At 36.6% G+C, this 25,563-nt stretch overlaps 1 protein-coding gene across 4 annotated transcripts; it reads left to right on the top strand.

The window, feature by feature from the left end:
• The first annotated feature begins 1,757 nt into the window (after positions 1-1,757).
• Positions 1,758-22,747, top strand: LOC129244072 (neprilysin-4). Of its 4 annotated transcripts, none has more exons than XM_054881705.1 (3): positions 1,758-2,471; positions 19,110-21,788; positions 21,962-22,747. In XM_054881705.1, coding segments are annotated over exons 1-3 (3,006 nt in total). In that variant the 5' UTR covers positions 1,758-2,470; the 3' UTR covers positions 22,288-22,747. The 4 variants fall into 4 exon arrangements, with proteins under 4 accessions (XP_054737680.1, XP_054737673.1, XP_054737684.1 ...); XM_054881698.1 differs by having other exon boundaries at positions 1,758-2,561; XM_054881709.1 differs by having other exon boundaries at positions 1,759-2,561; positions 19,261-21,788.
• Positions 22,748-25,563: the final 2,816 nt, after the last annotated feature.

The raw sequence follows: 25,563 nt of genomic DNA, 5'->3' as shown, positions 1-25,563 counted from the left end.
TGACTTGGGGTCCATATTATTTTTGTTTTGCCAGGTTTTTTTATTAAATGGTCGCGTATTTGGGAGATTATTTGATTGCTGTTGTGAATATTGTCCAGACTCTGGAGGACAGAGAAACTATCGGTGAAGACTGCGAACTTGCCTTTTGCATTAGATGCGAGGGTTACTGCCTTCAGAATTGCGAAGGCTTCTGATGAATAGATAGAGCTGTAACTTGGTAGTCGACCACCTGTTAATAGTTTGCCGTTGTTATCAACAACAGCAAAAGTTGTACTGTGGTCGATTTTGGACCCATCGGTAAATAATAGGGATCTATTGGCTAAATCTTTCTTGTTGACTAAATCATGATACAGCTGTTTAAATGTGTCAGGACTGGTGTTATTTTTTTTGAAGGAATGAAGACTATAATTGATTAAGTTAGAATGTAGGAGCCATGGCGCCTGGCGGCTTACCGTCGAATAAGTTGGCGGTATTTTTATATCCAGGTCGTTAAGGTTGGAGATGCAATGTCGTATGGCGGACTTTATTTTGTAAGTTCCTTTGTGCATGGAGGCGTTTTTCAAGATATCAAATAGAGGTCTGTTGGTCGTGGTCAATATTTTAGGATAGATGGCAGCCCGGCCTCGGCGAGGACGCATTTAATTGGAGATGTTGGGAAGGCGTACACGCTTCTGCGTACTGCCGTGTGATAAGGTTTATTGAGAAGTTTAAGATGAGAGCTGGCGCATCCTCCATATATTGGAAGACCGTAGTCTATTTTGGATAGAATCAAAGACCTGGTTATGTTCACAAGTGTGTTGGTGTGAATATGTAGGTGTTTTGAGGTAAGGTATTTGATTATGTTAAGTCGGGCTATAAGGTTTTTTAGGTAGATACAATGTTCTTTGAATGTGTACTTGGTCTCGAAAATGATGACTTTCAGGTAATTGACATTTTCTATGGTTGTATTCATTGTGTTTACTTGTAGTTGGGGGCAGTTGGATTTTCGACAAATGTATAGAATTTTGCATTTGTCGTGTGCTAAGATCGCTCCTGAGTATTGTCCCCAGGAGTTAATGTCTTCCAGCAATTTCGACAGAGTTCTTTGTACGTTGTTTATGTCTTTAGATTTTGTATAGAAGAAAGCGTCGTCGGCATATATTCTGAAGTCTAAACTTTTGTGCACGGATGTGACTTTATTTAACTGTTCAAAGGCTATAATAAAGAGGACTACGGAAAGGGGGGAGCCCTGTGGAATACCGTTTTCAAGTGAGTATATGGGGGAGAAAAAACCGTTTACTCGTGTATAGAATTTACGATTTGTGAGGAATGATTTAATGAGATTGTATATCTTTGGTCCAACTCCCCAGGATGTTAGCTGTTCGATAGAAACAGAAATTAAAAATGAGCAACAGCTTAAAATGAATTGGCAGAGCGCAGCAGATACCGTAACATAAACTGATGTCCATCGCCTAATGAAAGCAGTCAAAATAATATTGCGCCATTTTGTTTATAACAAAGGGAATTTATATGCGATTTTAGTTTTATATAGTACGCTTAATAAGGAAGAAAATAAAATAAAAATTGCTTTGATAGCTTATGTACTTTAGCATAAATTTGATAATATAAAGGTTTTCGCCCGACCAATATTTTTGGTGTCCATTCCACATTGACTGGGTCAATGATATTTCGTGCCACATACACAAAAAATATTCAAACATTTACAATTTTGTCAGAATAACATGTGCTCAACTTGAAGGCTAAAAAATGTCAAATGGAAAAAAATTATAAAAATTAAGAAAAACGTTTTCCGTATACAAAAATAATTTAAGTGTACTGCTCAACAGCAAACGCGGCTCAAAAATATGTAAAAAGTTTAAACACATTCCATCGGGACCGGATAATTTAATTACTTGTACATACAGATGTATGTATGTATATTGAAATAAAATATTTTATGCAAATATAAGATACTCGTACAAACGTGATACGGTCAACCATTTTTTTCCTCCTTAAAAATTATCTCTCAGTCGCGTGGATGAATGAAATGTATTCGGTGGAAACACAGTGATTTAATTTAAGCGGGTAATTCACTTCGGGTGATTCGTTGTAAACACATACATTTACATATATGTATGTACATTCGGACAGATCTTCGGGTGTAATTGAAATATGTATATGCGGTCGATCAAGCAGCAGTGTCAGCGTATTGATATTGACAAAAACAATGCAAATACAGCAATATATAATATATACCAACAATGAATCTACATGCAAATTTATATACATAGAGATTTGTTCGCGAATATAAGTGACTCGTTTAAATATCTCAAAGGCGTAAATATTGTTTGTATTTCAAAAAACAGTCACATTATCCTGAAGGCACTGAACATTACACCTCAGGGAGTCCTTAAGGTCGCGCTTGAATATCACGAATCCATTGAATTTATTTATTGTGAAATAGTTATGTCTTTAACTGGCGCGGTATAAAAGTGAGTGTAAAAAGCAACATAAAATAAAAACGAGTGTTGGATAAAAAGTGAAGTGAATTACAAATAAAGTAGATTAAAACATATTTATAAGTAAGTTAATAAATGAACACTTTTCAAAACGTCATAAGTTGGAAGGTGTGTTCTTGTGGTAGATGGAAACATCTTTGTATGTAGTATATGCATGCATTTGTGGCTTAAAAAACTACGACAAAGCTTCCGCTATGTAATGGTATAGTACGTAGTATTACAGCAGATGTGCTTTTATGTACGTACATATGAACAAGTACATATAATCGGTTTTTGATATCAAATACTTTAAACGAATCTTCATATGTATTTGCATGACACAAACTTAGTAAAGCTTTCCGGAATTGCAAAGATTTAATATTTACTGGCACTTATTTAAGAGTTAAAATTAAAAAAAATTATTTGTTGAAGAAAATATTAATTTTTTGCGGTGGCCATCTCTAAACCATGAGATATCACAGCTAAAAACTCGTTAGTGGTAAATAGTTTTGAGGTTAAGTTTAGGTTTATAACTTACTAGGAAAAACCTGACCCAGCTGTTGTTCCGCTAAATTAATGATTTGTTGTGCTTCCAATGCTTCAGGAGCAACTATATTTGTATTTTTATTTTTGTTTTCAAACTCTGAAAAATAAATACATTGTTTTGTTGCCCCTCTTCCCATGCGCCATAAAAGCGAAGATTTGAGATATGCCCTGGAAGCCAGAAAAATATACTTATTATATATATTGTATTTTTTCAGGAAAAATAACGGAATTGGTTATAATAATATATATATATATATATAATACTAGCAAACCCGGCCCCCTTCGCTGGGCACACTAAAATAGAATAGATATGGTTTAGAACAGAAAATATATGGTTTTCATATTATTTATTTCTTTATTCTTTATTCAAGCGCTTTGGCATAAACAATATTTTTTGTTTTTCTATTTGTTTTTGAGTAAATATAAAATATAAATTGAAAATCAGGAAAAAAGAAGATTGTTTTTAAATTTCAAATCAACGCATATGAATAAACAATCGTCTTTTTTCCTGATCATCCATGAGTTTCAATTTATATGTTTTATTAAGCATTGGAGCTTTTTTAACCATTATCCATTTATATTTTTCAAAAAACGAAAAAAATTGTTTTTTCCACGAACACATAATTTCATTCGGATTTCACATTAAATTCTCAAATTTCGTAAGAAATTATTCACTGTTCCAAAATCCACTCCAAAAAAATTCACAAACAATTTTTACATGTTGCACTTACGTTTTTTCCTTATCGCATCCAGCGACATTATGGCTGGTTCAAAAGAACTCTGTACCCGTTGCCAGTGCTCCGAATTACAACCACTTTACGAAACCCATTTTCAATACTTACTTAACAATGTGCGTAAGTTTGGTTTAATTCGGTGCAAAGACACGGCGGGTCCACGTTTTGGCATATATTTCGAGACCCTAGTCATCAATAGGTATGAAAATTACCCCGTATTAAAGCACTTATCAACAGCTTTCATTTGATACCCATATTGTACATACACAACCAAAGGTTACCGGGTCCACGTTTTGACCTATATCTCGAGACCCCAGTCACGTAGCGGCATGAAAAATACTCTGTACTAAGGCATTCACCAACAGCTTCAATTTGATATCCATATTGTACAAACACATTCTAGGCTCCACGTTTTGACCTATATCTCGAGACCCCAGTCACGGAGCGTCATGAAAAATACTCTGAACTAAAGCATTCAACAACACCAACAGCTTCAATTTGATATCCATATTGTACATACACGTCCGAAGGTTACCCGGGTCCACGTTTTGACCTATATCTCGAGACCCTATCTACCAATAGGTATTCAAACTATACGGAAATCATCTTCAATACCTACTTAACAATGTGTGTAAGTTTGATTTAATTCGGTTCAAAGACACGGCGGGCCCACGTTTTGGCATATATTTCAAGACCCTAGTCATCAATAGGTATGAAAATTGCCCCGTATTAAAGCACTTATCAACAGCTTTCATTTGATATCCATATTGTACAAACACATTCTAGGGTCCACGTTTTGGCATATATTTCGAGACGCTAGTCATCAATAGGTATGAAAATTACCCCGTATTAAAGCACTTATCAACAGCTTTCATTTGATACCGATATTGTACATACACAACCAAAGGTTACCCGGGTTCACGTTTTGACCTATATCTCGAGACCCCAGTCACGGAGCGGCATGAAAAATACTCTGTACTAAAGCATTCACCAACAGCTTCAATTTGATATCCATATTGTACAAACACATTCTATGGTCCACGTTTTGGTCTCTATCTCGAGACCCTAGTCACGGAGCGGATGGAAATACTCTGAACTAAAGCATTCACCAACAGCTTCAATTTGATACCCATATTGTACATACACATCCGAAGGTTACCCGGGTCCACGTACATCTCGAGACCCTATCTACCAATAGGTATCCAAACTATACGGAAACCATCTTCAATACCTCCTTAACAATGTGTGTAAGTTTGGTTTAATTCGGTGCAAAGACACGGCGGGTCCACGTTTTGGCATATATTTCCAGACCCTAGTCATCAATAGGTATGAAAATTACTCCGTATTAAAGCACTTATCAACAGCTTTCATTTGATACCCATATTGTACATACACAACCAAAGGTTACCCGGGTCCACGTTTTGAACTATATCTCGAGACCCCAGTTTCGGAGCGGCATGAAAAATACTCTGTACTAAAGCATTCACCAACAGCTTCAATTTGATATCCATATTGTACAAACACATTCTAGGGTCCACGTTTTGGTCTCTATCTCGAGACCCTAGTCACGGAACGGCATGAAAAATACTCTGAACTAAAGCATTCACCAACAGCTTCCATTTGATACCCATATTGTACATACACATCCGAAGGTTACCCGGGTCCACGTTTTGACCTATATCTCGAGCCCTATCCACCAATAGGTATCCAAACTATACGGAAACCATCTTCAATACCTTCTTAACATTGTGTGTAAGTGCAGACACGGCCGGTTAGCGAACACAAACAAAAAGTTGACTTTATTTTATATGTAAGATTTTTTTCAGTTTGTGTCCGAAAAATCCAAATATCTTACGGAACCCTATTTTTTTCCAAAATAAAATGTAATCCATGTTACTCGTGGATAATGTAGTTATCGAATGGTGAAAGAATTTTTAAAATCGGTCCAGTAGTTTCTGAGCCTATTCGTTACAAACAAACAAACAAACAAACAAAGTGTTCCTCTTTATAATATTAGTATAGATATATATAATATATACATATATCAGACACATTCAAGGCGAATCTGTTAAAGGTGTTGGCAGTTAACTGTTTCTTGCTCATTTTGAATTTCTAAATTTGGTCAACTCAAGACAAATTTGTATAATACTCACAAAAAGGAAAAAAAATATCTGTGAGAATTTTTAATCGACATACAACAAAAGGGTGGCTCAATATATATATAACTGGCGCTTGCACCCTTTTTTGGTATTTGGCCGAGCTTACCCTCCTATTCGTGGTGTGCGTCTTGATGTTGCTGCACAAGTGGAGGGACTCTCAACGGTAGATATTTTTTATGAGGAGTCAGACAAAAATTTAATTAAGAAACGTATTTCTTACACTCAAATTTGTATTCTAAAATGGAAATTTTGTAATGAATTTAAAACAAAAAGCTTTTTAGGCTTTTAAATAAATAAAATAAATAAATAATTGCTTTGTTTTCTACACTGACGTAACTTTCTACTGTTGGAAATGTTGTTGTTGGACTAGTGCGACCACCTTTAACGAATTCGCCTAGTATATAGTATACTGAATTCTTGTATTATTTTTTTGTTTCTGAAAAAATGGATTTGAGTTTAGAAAACTAGTTTCTTTAATTTTTGCAGCTGGGAAATATTTATCTACATACATACATACGTATATGGTATTTCAGCGTTGGTAGTTCTGTTATTCGTATGCTCAGTTGTAATTATCAAGAAAAATGCAAATGTACATGCATATGTAAATATATTGGCACATATTTGGAGTGCTAACCGTTTTTAGCCATATTTGAATATGCGTCATACATAGTTTTTGAATAACTTTTCGACCATTTACTTAATATATGTATTTACATAAGTGTATTTATTGTATGGAGAATATTCCAATATTTTATTTGGGTACAAAGCTTTAAAAAAATGTGTAGCCCTATTAAATAATAATAATATTAATGCAATAATATTTGTTAGTAAAGGATTGACTTGTTAGCCTCCGAGTAGAATTACAAATTAAAACTCATATTTTTTATCTAATTTAATTTTTTTGGCACATCAAAACACATCACCCAGTTCATTTGAATTATTACTAATTTACAATCAAGTCGTTCAATCAGTTCAATCAAACTAAGTTATTTAACTTTTGCGATATGTAAATTTATATTTGCGCCACGTGCATGTGTATTTAGTTGCAAGCTTTTATGAAAGCACAGTTACGTCTGTCGAATAAATTGTTGCAATCATTCTTCAATTAAATTACGATCATTGGCAGCTTGTTCGTACATTAACCTAATGTACACGCACACACTCAGATATTAAAATATGCATTAAATTTTTCCAGGCAGCAAATTGAACTGTCTCATAACTGGAATCGGACAAACCCGTTTTGACCCAGCGCTGGACCACTCCTCATCCATTGCAAAAGATTTGAACTGCTATTTTTTCATGTCGATAGCATTGGCTGTGGAAAACATTTTGATCAGCGTTCAGTTTGCGCTGATTTTGAGCTAAACTTAGGTAAACACCACTGGCCGTACACGAATTTACGACGCGTTGCTTGTTACAACAAAACCATTTAGTTCCACGATAACCAAAACTAGTAATTATTTCAGCTGATGGAAATAGAAAACTCAGTCGTGGATGGATAGGTTTTTTTGGCGGTGACGTTGGGTTAAAAATGGCTTCGCATCATATAGTAACCGTCGCTACTACGTGTGTGGTGATTCCACTAAAAATATCCCTCCTCTTCTCTTGGATTTTTCCCTCCAGCCCGGGATTGCTTCCGCATTGGTTCGAGATAGAGGGCCAAGACGGCGTCCTAAGAAGGACACTTACTTACTCACCCTGCGTCCAGGGTCGCCTATTTTGAGAAACCTATGCTCAATTCTCTTCAGCATAACTTTCCATTTCGCGCTTCTTTTTTCGGATAATATCCTCCACAAAATTTGCGACGGCATTCCATTTTTCTTCGTCTATCATCATTTTTTTACACTGCTTCTTGATGGAAAGAATACCGTTCAAGCACAGCAATGGCTTGAAAGGTGTTATGGGGGCTCCATCAGAAACAATAATAAGACGATGGTTTGCTGACTTCAAACGTGGTCGTAGAGACGTCGATGATGCACAACGCAGAGGACCAAACGATAAAAAAGTAGAATTGAGTGAGTTAGCTGACCGTAAAAATATCAAAAGAACGTGTTGGCTTTATATTGTATGACCATTGACGCGATAACCGCTTACGCGATTTTTGCCAGTCATTTCTTTCTCGTGCTAACCGGGGCCAATTGGACACACCAAGTGAAGCCAAGTCCTTCTCCACCTGATCTTTCCAACGCAGAGGAGGTCTTCCTCTTTCTCTGCTACCATCAGCTGGTACCGCATCGAATATTTTCCGACCCGGAGCATTTGTATCCATTCGGACGACATGACCCAGCCAGCGTATCCGCTAGATATTTATTCACTGCGCTATGTCTATGTCGTCGTAAAGCTCATACAACTCATCATTCCATCGCCTGCGATATTCGCCGTTGCCAATGTGCAAAGGTCCAAAAATCTTACGCAGAATCTTTCTCTCAAACACTCCAAGCGTCGCTTCATCGGATGTTGTCATCGTCCACGTTTCTGCGCCATACGTTAGGATGGGCATGATGAGAGTATTGTAGAGTGTTAGTTTTGTTCGTCGAGAGAGGACTTTACTACTCAGTTGCCTACTTAGTCCAAAGTAGCACTTCTTGGCAAGAGAGATGCTAGGCTGACATTGTTAACGGTATTAATGTTGGTAGCTAAATATACGAAGTCTTTTACAACCTCGAAATTATAACTGTCAATAGTGACGTGGGTGCCGATACGCGAGTGCGCCGACTGTTGGTTTGAAGACAGGAGGTACTTCGTTTTGTCCTCTTTCACCACCAGACCCATTCGCTTTGCTCTTTATCCAGTTTGGAGAAGGCAGAATTAACAGCGCGGTTGTTAAGGCCGATGATGTCAATATCATCGGCATATGCCAACAATTGTACGCTCTTATAACAAATTGTGCCGCAGCGATTAAGTTCTGCTGCTCGTACGATCCTCTCCAACATCATGTTAAAGAAGTCACACTACAGCGAGTCACCCTGTCTGAAACCTCGCTTGATATCAAACGGCTCAGAGAGGTCCTTCCCAATTCTGACGGCGCTGCTCGTTTTGAGCAACGTCATCCTGCATAGCCAGGATACTTGCATTGCGGGAACATGCTTTCATCCAACCATACTGATAGAAATTACGTTGATGAATAAAGCTAACTTTCGACAACAAAAAACTGTTTTCTCTGTTATGCCCGGGACTTTTATTATTTATTACCCAATTATTTTGACAACTGAGCCCAAAAAGCAAAAACAAACTACCTGCAACTTTCTGGTTTTGTACTACTGCTATCACTTTGTATAGAGTTTTAATGATTTCAGTTTTGAAACAGACAGACTTCCAGTACGAGTATATTTTTAATGCTAGCACAACCTTCAATTTCAATTGAGATTCCTAAAAATCAGTGCAGCTATTGGATTTTGTATATTTTTGCTCTGTTTGCTTTCCTCCGTTGGGGCAATTCTATAAAGTTTCATTGTAATCTAACCCAAATCTTATCGCGGAACCATTCCTTCGCAGGGGACTATATTAGAAAAAAAATGTTGGATTATGGGTCAATTTTTAACCTATTTCATGTCATTGGAACTGCAGACTTCTGCGCCGGCGCATTTTTCCCAATCTAAACCGGTGCCGTTCCCGAGGGGGTTGGTGCATGACTACCATTCCGTTGTGCTCAGATTCCAAACCCCGAGCAAAACACCAATTGATAAGAACAGTTACGAACTGAACAATTATTTTCTGTGAATAATAGGAGAGCATCCTTCCTTCAGTACACACACATGGTTTCAGCAAGAAGGTGCCACACCGTACACGGCCAAAGAGGCCATGGCAATATAGCGTGATTTCTTCCCTTAGAAATGTTGAGAAATATCAAAAGCTAGTGAAGACATCCATTAGTTGAAAGAAAAGAAAGAATAAAGAAATTGAATATTGCTTATGGGTTCGTTCAGGGCATTCTATAATAGTATATGATTTGGTTTTCCGCCGTATTGCTACAAAATTAGTCTTAAAGGACCTGAATTTCATGCAAAAAAGGGACCGTGTTGATGTAGCCAAAGACATGATTTACAAAGCTGAATCCGAACCAACATTTATCAAATGCATCATTACAAATTCACAAAAATATACCGAAGCCGTCATGAGCGAATGGAATTAGATACATGCATACATATGTATGCACTCAAGCGGGCCATAAACGCGCAACAAATCAAAACAATCGATTAAAATTTCAACAGATCGTCGTGTGTGTGGCGTGGTTTGCAACAAATTGAAACTTGGCAAACATTTTTGTTTTCATTGCAATCGGTTGCGTGTGTGTGGCAAAGTTGACGATTTTCGTCACATATTTTGAACTGTCGAAGTGTATACACGAGCGGCAAAATGACAACATTAAGCAAAACATTTATTGAAGAACTAGTAGAGTTGTCTAAAAGTATGTGTGGAAAAATATAAGTGATGAGAATAAAAGCAAAATTGTTAAATATATTTTTCTCTTCTTTTTGCATCCAAGCAACCACCATACACAGCAGTTATTTTCTTTCCGCGTTCCATGTTTATTTGGCGGCGAACAAGGTGAAATGAAAATTGTCAACCGATCCGTGTGGCGAAACGAATTTCCACCGATTGTTATGTTTTGTTCCGTGCTTGTGGGTCCACTTTATGTGCTCACTTTTTCTTCCAAAACAATCCAATTTAATGTTCCCATGCATTTAAACATGAACATAATGTTTTTCGCCAGCGCACATTCTCATCATGTCGACAACTCTTTAGCGGCCACCGTAAGAAGAGAGGAGGTTCGCTCTAATTTGTCGACTTTTTTCCTTCATTCTAAATATGTTTTTTTCACTCATTGTGGTTTTAACCTTGAACCTTAGTAAACTAGATGAACTAGATGTGGCACACAAATGTTAATGCGTGTAATGTACGTATATAGTACATATGTAAATATCATAGTATAGGTCTAGTGAGAGAACCCTGCGGTAAATATCTGACTAGAGCCAGTAAGTTACTGGCTCAACTCACGCTAAAGATGATGTGTTGTTTGGAAGTTGAATAAATGCGAGTTTTTGTGGCGCATTGTAATTTAAAAGAAATGTAAAAAGAAAAAAATTGGTCTTGCTGCCAGCTCCGCATGTGGATTTTCCTGCAGGGATTTTGTGTTTATCATTTAAAGTATTGTACAATATTTATTAGATTAACGGTAAAATTGCATTCATGTACTAAGTATTACTTAGCAGCTTCAACGTATGTATGTACATATGAATGTATAATATAAGGGAATGGATAGTTTTTATCAAAATGTAGCTGCAAAGTTATTATTCCTCTCATATTAATACTAATAAAAATACACCTGCAAACATATACACCTACAAATATAATATATATTTTTGTATGTGCATTTATTTTGTTTCCATTATAAAATAATATGGCGAATATCCGATTTTTCTTATATACATATCAGGTGTCCCTAATCATTCTATTTCTTGTCACAAAACAAACAAAAAACACAGTTAAACTTCTGCACAGTTGGGGTACATACTCGTACGCCTGCAGACACTTTCAATTACTTCCTATATTATCCACTAAATTATGATCACCTAGAAAGTAGATAAACGGATTATGCAAAAACCTTGAAAATTTACAAGACAAAGGTTTATTTTCTTCTTTTAAATACGATGTCAACATCAACTTGGGAATTTCATTTCATTTCATTATTGCCCAAAATCATTTTAACATAGGAGTTTACAAAGTTATGATAAAATTAGATTATTTAGCATTATCCTAACATACATTTGTATTTATCTAGGAGTTTAAAACTTATTTTTCTTTTGATTATACAATAGGTTATCATTATTATTTGGAATATCTTTGGCATAATTTTAAAACTTATTTATATTCTCCCAAAAAGGGCTTAAAGAAGTTTAGAAGGAAGTTGATGTTTCGAAAGCTTATTAGAATTAAAATTAAAAACACATTTGAGTTTCGGCAGCCGTAGTGTTACTATGTAGATGAAAACGTAGTATAAGCCTCACACTTTGGATAAACGTACTCTTGTGAAAAAAAATCTTAAAAAAGTTAAATAAAAAGCGCTTGTTTTATGTATGGTGATTTAAAGGTATATTCTAATAATATTATATGCTCGATAACCTTTAGTTTGTGCAACAAAAACCGTTATTTCTCAATCTTTAGAAATGCTGTAAAATCACCTTTTGAAACTTAACTCTCATTTTTTGTTGCCGTACAATCTTGGAAACTTAGTTTTATCCAACATTGATGAAGTCCTGTATTTAGGTAATGTTTTTGTTTCGCATTCATTGGTCTCTTAAACTATATTGTACAAAAACTTATTCACTTCTAGCTTTTGTTGAACGTAAAAGCAAGAAATTTACTGACCCCTACATATACTCGGAAGCTTCTTTTTGTTACATTTTTTTCCTCCTTTATAGTGCATGTTTTTCGTTGATTGGCTTGTATTCCATAGAATGTGGACGAATGGTGGATTATTTCATTTTTATTACGGATATTATTATTGGCAGAATTAATTGCCCTAGGTTTTTAGAGCATATTACATTACTTTTAATGTCCCTCTTAAATATTTGCTACATAATAGATCGTTTTATACAAATTTACATCAAATTAATTATGTTTTAAATGAACCTATCATTTAAGCTAAATATTAACAGAAGTAAGGAATTTTTTAAATATCTCATTGCAAGATCGTTTTATACAAATTTAAGGGACTATGAATAAGTTCGTGCGGTTTTACAACAGATGGCGTAACTTGATTATTATTCCATCGATCCACATTTCCAAACATTCATTGGAGAGCTACTGTCGTAAGGCACAAACGTCAGTATAAGTTTTTTATTTGAAGCGTAAACAACAATATTTTTACCACACTTGAAAATGTCGAATTTCGTGCCAAATAATGTGTTTTTGCGGGGAATTTTTTAATATGAAGAAAAAAGCAGCCGAAAGTCATCGTATCTTGGTGGAAGTTTATGGTGAGCATGCTCTAGCTGAGCGAACGTGCCAGAAGTGGTTTGCACGCTTTAAAAGTGGTGATTTTGGCTTGGAAGACGAAGAACGCGAGGGTGCGCCGCCAAAGTTCATGGATACCGAATTGGAGGAATTGCTCGATCAAGATCCGGCTCAAACGCAAGAAGAGGTTGCAAAAACTTTGGGAGTTGATCAATCAACCATTTCCAAACGTTTAAAAGCCATGGGAATGATCCGAAAGGTAGGCCATTGGGTGCCGTATGAATTGAAGCCAAGAGACGTTGAACGCCGTTTTATGGCATGCGAACAACTGCTTCAACGGCACAAAAGAAAGGGTTTTTTGCATCGAATTGTGACTGGCGATGAAAAGTGGGTCCATTACGACAATCCAAAACGTCGGGCAACGTATGGATACCCTGGCCATGCTTCAACATCGACGTCGGCGCAGAATATTCATGGCCTGAAGGTTATGCTGTGTATCTGGTGGGACCAGCTGGGTGTTGTGTATTATGAGCTACTGAAACCGAATGAAACGATTACGGGGGATGTCTACCGACGACAATTGATGCGTTTGAGCCGAGCACTGCGAGAAAAACGGCCGCAATACGCCGATAGACACGACAAAGTTATTTTGCAACATGACAATGCTCGGCCACATGTTGCACAAGTGGTCAAAACATACTTAGAAACGCTCAAATGGGATGTCCTACCCCACCCGCCGTATAGTCCAGACCTTGCGCCATCCGATTACTATCTCTTCCGATCGATGCAACATGGCCTGGCTGACCAGCACTTCCGTAATTACGATGAAGTCAAAAAATGGATCGATTCGTGGATTGCGGCAAAACCGACCGAATTTTTCACAAAGGGAATCCGTGAATTGCCAGAAAGATGGGAAAAAGTAGTAGTAAGCGATGGACAATACTTTGAATATTAAATTTGTAACCATTTTACGTCAATAAAGTTTAAAATTTCGAAAAAAAACCGCACGAACTTATTCATAGTCCTATTACATCAAATTAATTATGTTTTAAATGAACCTATCCCTTAAGCTAAATATTAACAAAAGTATGTAATTTTTTAAATATCTCATTGCAAGAGTTATATGAAATCATTGGAAATTCCATTTAATACTACTTATTTCTATTATTAATTTTATAACCTACTTCAATTGTAATACTAGTCTGTAAGGATGTACTCCATATGAATATACTTATATTCATTAAATCGACGCCTACACCCTTTATTGGGGTGTGCATCTCGGTGCTGTTTCACAAATGGAGGGGATTACATTTTTAAGCCGACTCCGAGCGGCAGATGCTTTTTATGAAGAGTTTTTTCGTGGCAGAAATACACACGGAGGTTTGGCCTTGCCTCCCGGAAGTGTACTCTATTAATAAATAAATCCTTTAATAAATAATAATAAATAAAATCCTTTAATAAAATAAAAGTATTCACAGATAAATCATCAAAATCTTGACAAACATTTCAAGGATAAAAATTGATTACTTTTTCAAAAAGTTCGATGTAAAGGTCAAATTTACATATGTATATTAAGAAAATACTAAAATGAATTGGGCTTCGCTCTCTAATATACTCGTATTCAGAATTTCAATAGCTAAAACAAATAAACACTTAAACTGAATGCTGTGAGAGCTAAAATAATATCAAGAATTTAGCCTAATTAAAAGTTACAAAAAATATCTGTGAAATCGCTTAAACAGCTACTGTAAGAAATTAGATGATAAAAGGTGGAAGTGCACATACATACTCCTATGTATGTTTGTATGTTATATGTATGAATGTGAATTAATATTAGTTCCAAGAACGTAACCGTGTTGCATAGTGTGGGAGACTACACAACTAAACGCACAAAACCACATTACCAAGCCGGACAATAAGGCAAAAGAAAAAACATCGGATGACCAAATTAAAATATACATATCAACGCGTTTAAAATCAACTAGGTGTGTATGCGCATCTTCATAAGCAAGCATAAAGTGGCTTTTGCAGTCGCTTTAACCCTCGTTAAGTTTAGGTAAATCTTTTAGAAAAATCTAGATTTCTGGGTTTTTTCACAGAAACATTATCAAAAGATTCCCCATAAGTACAGAAAGCTTAAGTTGTATGCCGCCTCCAAACAGCTTTTTCGTGGTATTGCAATACCTCGATACCACAACAATGGCAATCCTGCCGAAGGGCAACCTTTAAAAAAAAATACTATATATCTTCAATCAATCTTCCTTTCCATCACTCTGTTTGGAAAAGTACAGGGACGAGAGATATGTTTATACGTGTGGGTGCGACTTGGACATTCTGGCTTTCGTTGGTCCCTTCTCCACTCACTTCTTCTTTTTTTTATTAGCGTAGTAACTGCTTAAGGGATTTTGGCCGAGTTCACCAAGTAGAAATGCCAAGTGAAGACAAGTTCTTCTCCACTTGACCCTTTCATCGCAGCGGAAGCCTTCCTCAAACTCTGCTTCCGACCTCCGACCTCGAATCGAATACTTTTAGAGCTGGAGCGCTTAACATGGTGGAATCTTAATTCGCTGCACCATTTCCGTGTCTGCGAACAGCTATAGTTCCATCGTCTTCGATATTCGCCGTCGCCAACGCGGAAAGGTCCATAAGTCACCCGCAGAATATTTCTCTTTAATATTCCAAGGGCCTCCGCATTAGGTATTGTTATCCACGAACTGTTGTGATGGATATTGGGGTTATACTAAAATAATGAATTCTGGTTTCCAATAGCTCACGTCGGCTCATCAAAGCTCCAGAATTAATGCCTAAAACGAGGCATAAAACCATCAAATCGTACAAAATATTGGCTTCAAATATAATATATATAAACACACGAACGACGCGATATTTCCAGTCCCAAGTTATTTCTTGAACTTAACTATCACACCTCGTAACTATGGTGGTATAAGTTCTGCTCTATTACTTGAACTGGCACTCAGCTACATTTAACAAGTATACTATACTCATACATATGCACGTACAATGTTTTGTAAAACTGAATTAAATTGAATGAGCAATTTTCACAATAGCACGGACGCTTTGTGAGTGTATACAATTGACAATCGCAGGCAGCTGTTTGCATTTTGAGAATATCACTATTCGAATGCAAATATTTTTTACAGGGTAGAAAATTTTCTATTTAAATCATAAGTTATTCTGACATTGACAGCGTAACTAAAAGAACCGCAAAACGCTTGAACAACGTTGGGAAATATTGCTGACCTACTTCCAAAGTGGCTGTTATATTGCACAATCAGTACGCTCATTGAAATGAAGCGCCCGCCGTGGATGTTGTTCGCAAGTTTGACTGCTGACTTGGTTACTGATCTTGGGGTTATACTCAAACCATCAGATCTCGTGTCTGGTAACAAATCGACTCACCAAATTTCTAGAATTCACTAAAAATAGGATACCAACACTTTGACTGTAATGTGAGTCACTCATTTTGTGTTAAAAGCTCAAGAGACTGGCCTGTTGGGGGACAATGTGGGTTTTCTCGCCGAGAGTGTTGAACTCAAAAGAGCTTTGCTGGAGCGCAACAGTATATACATATATATTACTCTGTCCTTGGATCTATTATACGGTTTGCGAGTTTGATCCCTGCATACTTTTTGGAATGTTAAGCAATTGATTTTGTAAAATGTTTTATAGTAAAAATACAAATTCATTGTATTTACCTCCTATAAATCATAATAAAACGGCAAGACTCCATTTGAATTAAGGTATATGAATCATAGACAGAATCAGTAAAATCAAAACCAAATCGCACTTTATTTAAAACATCATTTCATTCAAGTTTAATCATTTATTTAATTATATTTAATTCAAGTAAGGTCTATGTAAAAACAAAGAATCGAAGAGCCACATCCATGTCCCTCGATGCATAGATTACTATTTCCAAATGAGCATAATTGTCTCCGAAAACGTGCTGGCATGGGCTGAATCTCACTGTTCCGTTTTCGTTTCCGAACATCAAATTGCAACCATCTCTCATGTACCAGGAATCGAAATCATCATTTTTCCCATTTTGAAATCGCGAAGCGCGGTTACGCGAAACTACATAGTAAAAAATTTTTGCACTAGAAATGTAATCGTCCCCGATATTTGTTACTGCAGTTTGAAAACTGCTATTATTTTCAGCGATCATTGGCATTATGAGCGGTTCATCCACCACCACATCCGTTTGTGTATGCCGTACCTGATGCGTTCATTCAAATTAAATTTAACAATTTGCCTTTTCAAAGCAAAACAAGATGTGTCAAAATTAAACAATCACAAATAAATTCAAAATTTAAAAATGCTGAATTCCGTGGATATGCAATTCGAAGATAGTACAGCGTCCAAATTAAATAGAAATTTCTGTTGTCTGACAATTAGCTGTTTTGGACTTAACTTCGAAACTTATTGAAATCGCCTTAATTTCACCACACCTCAATTTCGATTTCAGAAACAAACCACAAAAGTTTCAGCACAAGCCCTCATTAAATAAATATAATATGTATATTCAGGAACGAGTTTATTGGTCACAGAAGTGGTAAGTCTAATAACTTTTTAAGCATTTTACATTCTCAGTCAATTTTCCAATATTTTTCGTCCTGACTTTACAAGAAAAACAGATTGTTTAAACGCTTTCCTTCTAGTCTAGCCCGCTGCTAATTTACAACTAGAGTAGCTTTAGAAAATAATCTTTGACAGGGGATTCGAATATTTAAAAATTGTGGAAAATGGACCACATATTTCAAACTCCATTTTGTCCCATCTATGATATAATCAGCGAACTTTAGTAGATCAGATTTTGATGAATAAGCCCAGAGATTTTGAAAAGGCAAAAAATTATTAAATCTAATAGGTTTTTCACAAAAATATCAACAAAGGTAAATGAAAATCCAAAAACAATACCATCAGCACAAATTGCACTCGATCTCATTTAAATATAAAATGTCTGAAACATACTCTGGGTACACAAATTCGGTTCCGTCCGGAATTACACCCTATCCATACTTAAATTGGCTAAAAAATTGGAATTATAAAAAAGCTAATTACGCCTTTTCTTGCAAAATAAGATGGTCACTTACTTTTCATTATCTTAGCAATGTTGGCCTTATAGGTTAGCTAATATATTCCACCCTCTACAAACGAACATATGCATACATACATATTTATATGTACGAAATATATATTATACATATAATATATTGTATATAATATGTATGTATGTAAAATGTATGAAGGATTTTAATTCTGTGATAACAATCTCATGAGCGAAATTGGTCGTTGTTTGTAAAACATAATTTATTTTGAAAATCGTTAGCATCATTTCACGTAATAAAATTCTGTGTCCCCATATTTTCAATCTTTTTATACATACATAAATACCCTTTCTACGTAATCGTCAATATCTGTGTATTTGTGTAGGTTGGCTATACACGTATGTACGTAAAAAAATATTGTCAGACCAAGTGTCCATTCCACCCCTGCTAGCACACGAGTCACCCTTCCACTTGTGTGGCGCACTAAAATGCCCGTACGTCGTGACTGCCGCTCATTATTAGAGAATTGTGATTCCAAAATTGGATTCCATCGACTTAGAATGGCGCACTTAAGCGTTGTTCATTCAGTGTGAGTTGCGCGCGCGACAGATTCAGCCATCCAAACGGTGAAGACGCTGCTTTCAAACAATCAATCGCACAAATGACAATAATAAAATTTTTAGAGTATTTCTGAAACGCGAATCGCCCGACTTATTCATGCAACAGCGCCAGTTATTCGTGATCTGAATTGAGTTAATTTGTTTTTGCATAAATACATATGTACATATGTACTTTACTAATGATTTTAATAGTCGCAGTCAAATTATCTACATTGTGAATATACGTACCTATGCATAGGCATATCGATAATTGTTTAAAATATAAATCTTCTAAAAAATACTTACATCTTTTGCTTTACTGTTAAAACACTTTTTACCAACTCTCTCATATGACTGGCGGAAATGAGTAAAAATTCGCATTTAGATTCGATGAAAATTCTATCAGTGAAGCCATATCCTCTACCACAAGTACATAACACCAACAGGCAGGAATCGTCTGTGTGCCCGAGTCCTAAACGCAGTATGCGCCTCGGCATTAACGCACGCACTGGCCGCCTGCAATGGTGTCCTGGTGTAACATGTTGCAAACTTTTAATTATCCTTCCAGTGGTTTTGCTGCCAATAACACTTGCACTCATCCTGCTTATGCGCATGGACAATATGCTGACAGCACTGCAGTTGCAACAAGAACAACAATTGATACACCAGCAGCGTTATTCGCCATATCTTAATGATTATAGTTTTAATTTGTTACCTAGTAGAAGCGATATGATCGAAGATATTGTTAACGAACAGTTCATACTACCAGTTGATACTTATAAAAAGGAACAGAGTGAACAGGAGCGTTTAAAGCGCTGCATATCTTTTAAGTTTGGTCTCAGCGAGACAACGGAAGTGGAAGACCGCGATATTATGAAAGACGCAAGGACATCTTTTCTACCACAAGATACCACCGCAATACCACGCGAATGCCTGAATAAACTTAGCTCCATCAAAGTTGATGCAAATTTTGTAAATGATATTATTGACCAGATGCTACGTCGGCGTTCACGTCGCACCTCCGGTGATAAAATTGTAGACGTGAAATTTGGACCTAACTCAGATGAAAGAGCTACACGCAATGAGAATTTAGATTCGGATAATGAAGAATCTGCTAATGCGCAGAATCCACTTAATGCCGAGGACTCCCGACTTTTTGACTCAACTTCAGCATTGCAGACATTTTGGAAAGAGGAGGGTACTAAAGAGAGTATACGTGAAACTCAGGCAAAGACAATGCGGAAGTACATGGATACCACCGTTAATCCTTGTACGGATTTTTATAGATATGCTTGCGGTAATTGGGAGCGTTTGCATCCCATTCCGAAAGATAAGGCTGGCTTCGACACATTTGAAATGTTGCGTGAAAATCTAGATGTTGTATTAAGGGAGCTATTAGAGTCAAAACGAACCGCGAAATTGCCGGAACCTCACAAAAAAGTGGTAGATATTCAACACAATAATTACGAGCATGACATTGAAACACATGCTGATATAATTAAATCCGGCCCATCAGTACCCGGTGCAGTGGCTGTGGTTAATGAGAAATTGGATGTGTCCAAATCTTCAGATCAAGGCCAACTAAACGAGAAAGCTATACGTCTTCGGCGACATATAGTACAACACAGGGAAGCCCTGGGCTTAGTGCTACGTCGTTACAAACGTCAACAGGCCGCAACAAATAAAAGAAAGCGTTTGATTACACTTTTCAGGTTGGGTAACCTTTCGTCCGAGGATAACAGGAGCACCACATACGTGGACACTGACGATGCGCAACTAAAAGCAAAATATCTCTATCAATCGTGCATAAATGCTAATATTCTTCAAAAGCGTGGCATTAGACCACTTCTAAAATTAATAGAAAGTCTCGGCAGCTGGCCCGTACTAAATCCAAATTGGAACTCAGAAGGTTTCGATTGGCTCAATTTAACCGCCCAGCTGCGACGCTACAACAACGATATTCTGATTGTTGAGTGGGTAGGCCCAGATATTAAGAACTCCGACGAGAATATCATTCAGTTCGATCAGACCAGCCTTGGATTACCCACACGTGAATATTTCTTACAAGACGTTAACTCGCGCTACTTGACGGCTTATCAGTTGTTCATGTCTGAAATAATGCAAAAGTTGGGTGCGCCGCGTGATCGTGCCATTAAAACAGCTGCAGAAGTGGTGGAATTCGAAACACAGCTCGCCTCAATAACAGCACCCGCAGAGCAGCGCCTTAATGTAACCAAGCTGTATAACCGTATGACACTCAATCAACTCCGTCAGGCGGTACCGGAAATAAATTGGCTACGGTACCTTAGCATTCTGCAGGATCGCAATGTCAGGGACTCTGAAGAGGTGGTCATTTATGCACTAGATTATATGAACGATCTAGTTCGATTACTGCGAGCAACCGACCCTGCAACTGTGTCTAATTATTTACTATGGCGTTTCGTGCGCCATCGCATCAACAACGTCGATGATCGTTTCGAGGATACCAAACAAAATTTTTATCATTCTCTATTTGGACGCGAAGAAAGCCCTCTACGTTGGAAAGTCTGTATTGCGCAGGTAAATAGCAATATGGGCATGGCCTTGGGTTCTATGTTTGTGCATAAATATTTTGATGAAAATAGCAAACGCGATACCCTCAAAATGACGCACGAGCTGCAACAAGCTTTCCGTGAAATATTAAAAAACACAGACTGGCTGGATTTAAGCACCAAGCACTTAGCGGAACTCAAAGTAAACGCAATGTCCCTGAAAATTGGTTACCCAGATTTCATATTAAACTCAAGTCAGCTAAACGAAAAATATGCAGGTATACGCATTCACCCGGACAAATACTTTGAAAACACTCTACATGTACTTCTTCACACGGCGAAAACAGAACAAGTCAAGCTACAAGAATCTGTAAATAAGACAGCTTGGCAGACAGCGCCTGCAATTGTAAATGCATACTATAGTCGCAACAAGAACCAAATCATGTTTCCAGCCGGTATACTCCAACCACCCTTCTATCATCGCCATTTCCCACGTTCGTTAAATTTTGGCGGAATCGGCGTTGTTATTGGGCATGAACTTACTCATGGTTTCGACGATAAAGGTCGACTGTTCGATCGCAATGGCAGCATACACAAGTGGTGGACAGACACATCAATCAAGGGCTTCGATGAACGAGCGCGTTGCATAATTGCCCAGTACAGCAACTATACGGTTGGAGAGGTCGGCATATCCCTTAACGGCGAGAGCACACAAGGTGAGTAGAAATAATAATAACTTCAAAAACGTAAATTAACTCATCAATTAATGATGAGTTTTTAGTATTTAGACTAATTTTAGCTTGAATCATAATAATATAGTAAATATTAGATATTTCAAGTAAAACGCTAAAAATCGTTTAAATACGTGTATTTTATTATATTTTCATAGGCGAAAACATCGCCGACAATGGCGGCTTACGCCAAGCCTTCCACGCCTATAAAGCCTGGTTGAGAAATAATCCACAGGCCGTTGTTGATGAGCGTCTTCCAGGGATCGATATGACAGGAGAACAACTTTTCTTCCTCAATTTCGGACAAGTGTGGTGCGGTGCTATGCGACCAGAGGCGGTACGCAACAAACTAAACACAGCGATACATAGCCCGGGACGATTCCGCGTTATTGGAACTCTTTCGAACTCAAGGGATTTTGCTAGGGAATTCAAATGTCCCGAAGGTTCGCCCATGAACCCAGTTCACAAATGTAGCGTTTGGTAGCCATAAAGGCTAAGAGAAGCCTGAAAGAACTCGCACTTTTAGTATAAATAAGAAATTCGTCAACGAAAATATAAGTGTGTTAAAAATTGAATATAAGGAATCGACTGGAAAATGTCACAGAACTTCGAACGTATTTGTAACCGTATCTGCAACAGTATACAAGCCTACAAGTGTGGGGTTTCCGCCTACTTTTAACCTCGCTAGAATGCCCAGTATTATATCACTATGAACTGAACAGCTATGGTGTCAAAAGTTATAATTTATATGCATATCTTTCCAGTTGTTTTATACGAATTAAATAGTGCACTATTGCGATAGTTATACTCGTACATACCGTTAGAACTAATGTATTCTAATCAATGCATCAACCGACACATAGTTATTATATATTTATATGTTAATATATTTTGTGATAAACTTAGTATAAAAACCTTTTAGTAAAATAAAGATTTAAACGTCATATTGTTTGTTCATATCCCTCGCCTAATAGGACTCAAAACACTGACTACAAATCCCGAAGGTATGACGAATAATGTAAAGAGGCTTCTTAATTGATTGTGCAATTATTTCTAATTGATGTTTTGAAATTTCTTACCCACGGTGTCAAATCACATGATCTTGGCGGCCAATTGACATCGCCGCGACGTGAGATTATTCGGCAATCAAATTTTTCGCCCAAATTGTTTCGTTAGCTGTGTAACAAGTGGCACCGTCCTGTTGAAACCACATATTGTCCATATCCATATCTTACAATTCGGGCCAAAAAAAGTTCGTTATCATCTCACAATAGCGAACACTATTCACAGTAACTGCCTGACCGGCCTCATTTTAGAAAAAATTCGGCCCAATGATACCGCCAGCCCATAAACCGAACCAAACAGTCACTCTTTGTGGGTGCATTGGTTTTTCGGCAATCACTCTTGGATTATCATTCGCCCAAATGCGGCAATTCTGCTTATTGACGGATCCACTGAGGTGAAAATGTGCCTCATCACTGAAGATGATTTTCTTCGAAAATTCACTGTTGCCATTTCCTGCCACCATTCTGACCATTGACGACGCTTGAAATGGTCAAGAGGCTTTAGTTCTTGAGTCAATTGTACCTTGAAAGCCTGTAAGTGCAAATCTTTATGCATAATGTTCATCAACGACGAACGTGAGAGGTGCAATTATTGGGCACGACGACGAATTGAGGTGGCTCTTCAACCACACTATCGCGAACAGCAGCAATATTTTCTGCAGTATGAGCTGTGCGAGCATGCACTGGTGTTTTCACATCTCCTACAGACCCGTTTTGCTCAAACTTTTGCACAATTTTGCCAATTGTACGCACATTTGGACGATTAAATTAACCGAAAAAATCACGAAGTGCGCGATATGCATTTTGATTTGAACGCCCGTTTTCATAATAAGCCAGAATAACTTTAACGCGTTGCTCGATTATGTATCTTTCCATGGTTCAAATTGAATTAATCTGAAATTGAAAAATGACTAATAAAATGCAGAAAAAAACTTAACGTTTAGGTGTGGTTCACATTCAACATCGGCCCTTAAAATTTAACTACCTTTTATAAGGACAAAAATTCAATAACGTGATCCAAACTCACATATGATCGTAAATACCGAGAGGAAAAAAGAAAGAGATGTTTTTATCCTGTTCTTACCAACATCTTTCACGACCCCTTTTGTTAATCCGTTTTTATACTGAAGGAGATTTTCCTAATGAACTTCTTGTTAAAGCCCTAAGTGATTTCCTACAATTTTGATTCCATTTTTGAAGGACGAATTAAGTACAAAGTAAATATGTTACCTAATATGCATACCTACATATTTTTGGAATTTCTAAAGAGGCGCACAACGTTCCATTCTCTCATTCTCCTCCCATTTATGTTGTGCGTTCTACAAATGGGGGGCTATAGTATTATTTCGCTACCGAGCGGCAGATGGTGAGAGCGCAATTTTGTATTCTATCACTCTTGCCGTGCGTACATATTAAAAATATCAAAAACTTCGAAAGCTTTTTGTGAAGTATTCGAAAATTCCATTAAGTTTCTAGCTATTTGGAAGCAGACAATTCTTTAAATTTAGTTGCTCTCGCTATTTGTTGCTCTTCGATGCATTGGCAGTGTAATTTGGCGTATGAAAAAAGAGAAATAAAATTTTAATATTAAAAATAAACAAACAAGCCAAGAAATAAGTGAATAATAAATATTTTTGTTAAAATTACAACAAATGTGAAAGTTATTGAAATGAATATATTAAAAACATTAATTCTAACATTAGCATTTAATTTATATGTAAAGGCATGGTCGAATGACCTCGACAATAATGGCGACGATGTAGAAATACCGATCGGTAAGTGTGCTGTATTCACTGTTCCATGATGTGTGACATTTCCCCATAATTCGTGTATAAAATATACAAATACTGATGTGGAAGTTGCAAATGCCTTTCTTCCTTTTGCTTGACGCGAATTAATCTTAATGATGTTTGGTGTTATATGGAATACTAGTAGGCGGATTATAATCAATATCTACTGAATTAAAAATTGCTGGATCATTATCATCTGCTATATTCAGAAATGAATCATGAAATGGACGTGTCTATATCAATATCCTTTCTGTCTCATTCACTGTTTCGAGTTCATCAACAAACTGCATTTTTACAAATTCTTTATCTTTAAAGATACAGTCAATAAATTCGGTCATGTGATGTAGAGCAGGCGTGGAATCGATTCAATCATCATAATATCGTTAAAAAATATATTATATTTTGCCTCAAGTATACATTTTTTAGAGCTTTAATTTATTTGACTACCTTCTCTTTTTTTTGCCTTCTCTGAACATTTTTTCTTTTAACTACATGTATCAAGTTTGGGAAATATCAATATTCAAATAAAGTTTTCTTTGTAATTATGTATTTTTTGCAGCTTTTGGGTAGTTAGAAATGGTTACATATTTAAAGGTTGTATTCGTTGTATAGAACTACAAAAACTAATCTTCCTTTCTTCCTTTTTTGTTTTTTTGTTTTTGAATGGCCTAGGTGTGACTTGAGAGGCTCTAGGTGTACTCGTTTCATTTCATTTGCATCAAGTGAAAGCAAGACCCAGGCATTTGGACTGGCATACCATATAATAAATATTTATTACTTATTGTAATAATATTACTATATTAAATCAACTGGGTACTCTAATTCACCCACACTTCAAATTCAGTTTAAGGCTTTGATTAATGTTAAGATTATTAAAGATTTTAGCTTTTCACCAAATACATATCA

The sequence above is a fragment of the Anastrepha obliqua genome, chromosome 1 (genome assembly GCF_027943255.1).
Source record: "Anastrepha obliqua isolate idAnaObli1 chromosome 1, idAnaObli1_1.0, whole genome shotgun sequence".
Classification (NCBI taxonomy): domain Eukaryota; kingdom Metazoa; phylum Arthropoda; class Insecta; order Diptera; family Tephritidae; genus Anastrepha; species Anastrepha obliqua.
The sequence above is the reverse complement of the archived record's forward strand: the minus strand, read 5'-3'. Positions and strand labels throughout refer to the sequence as shown.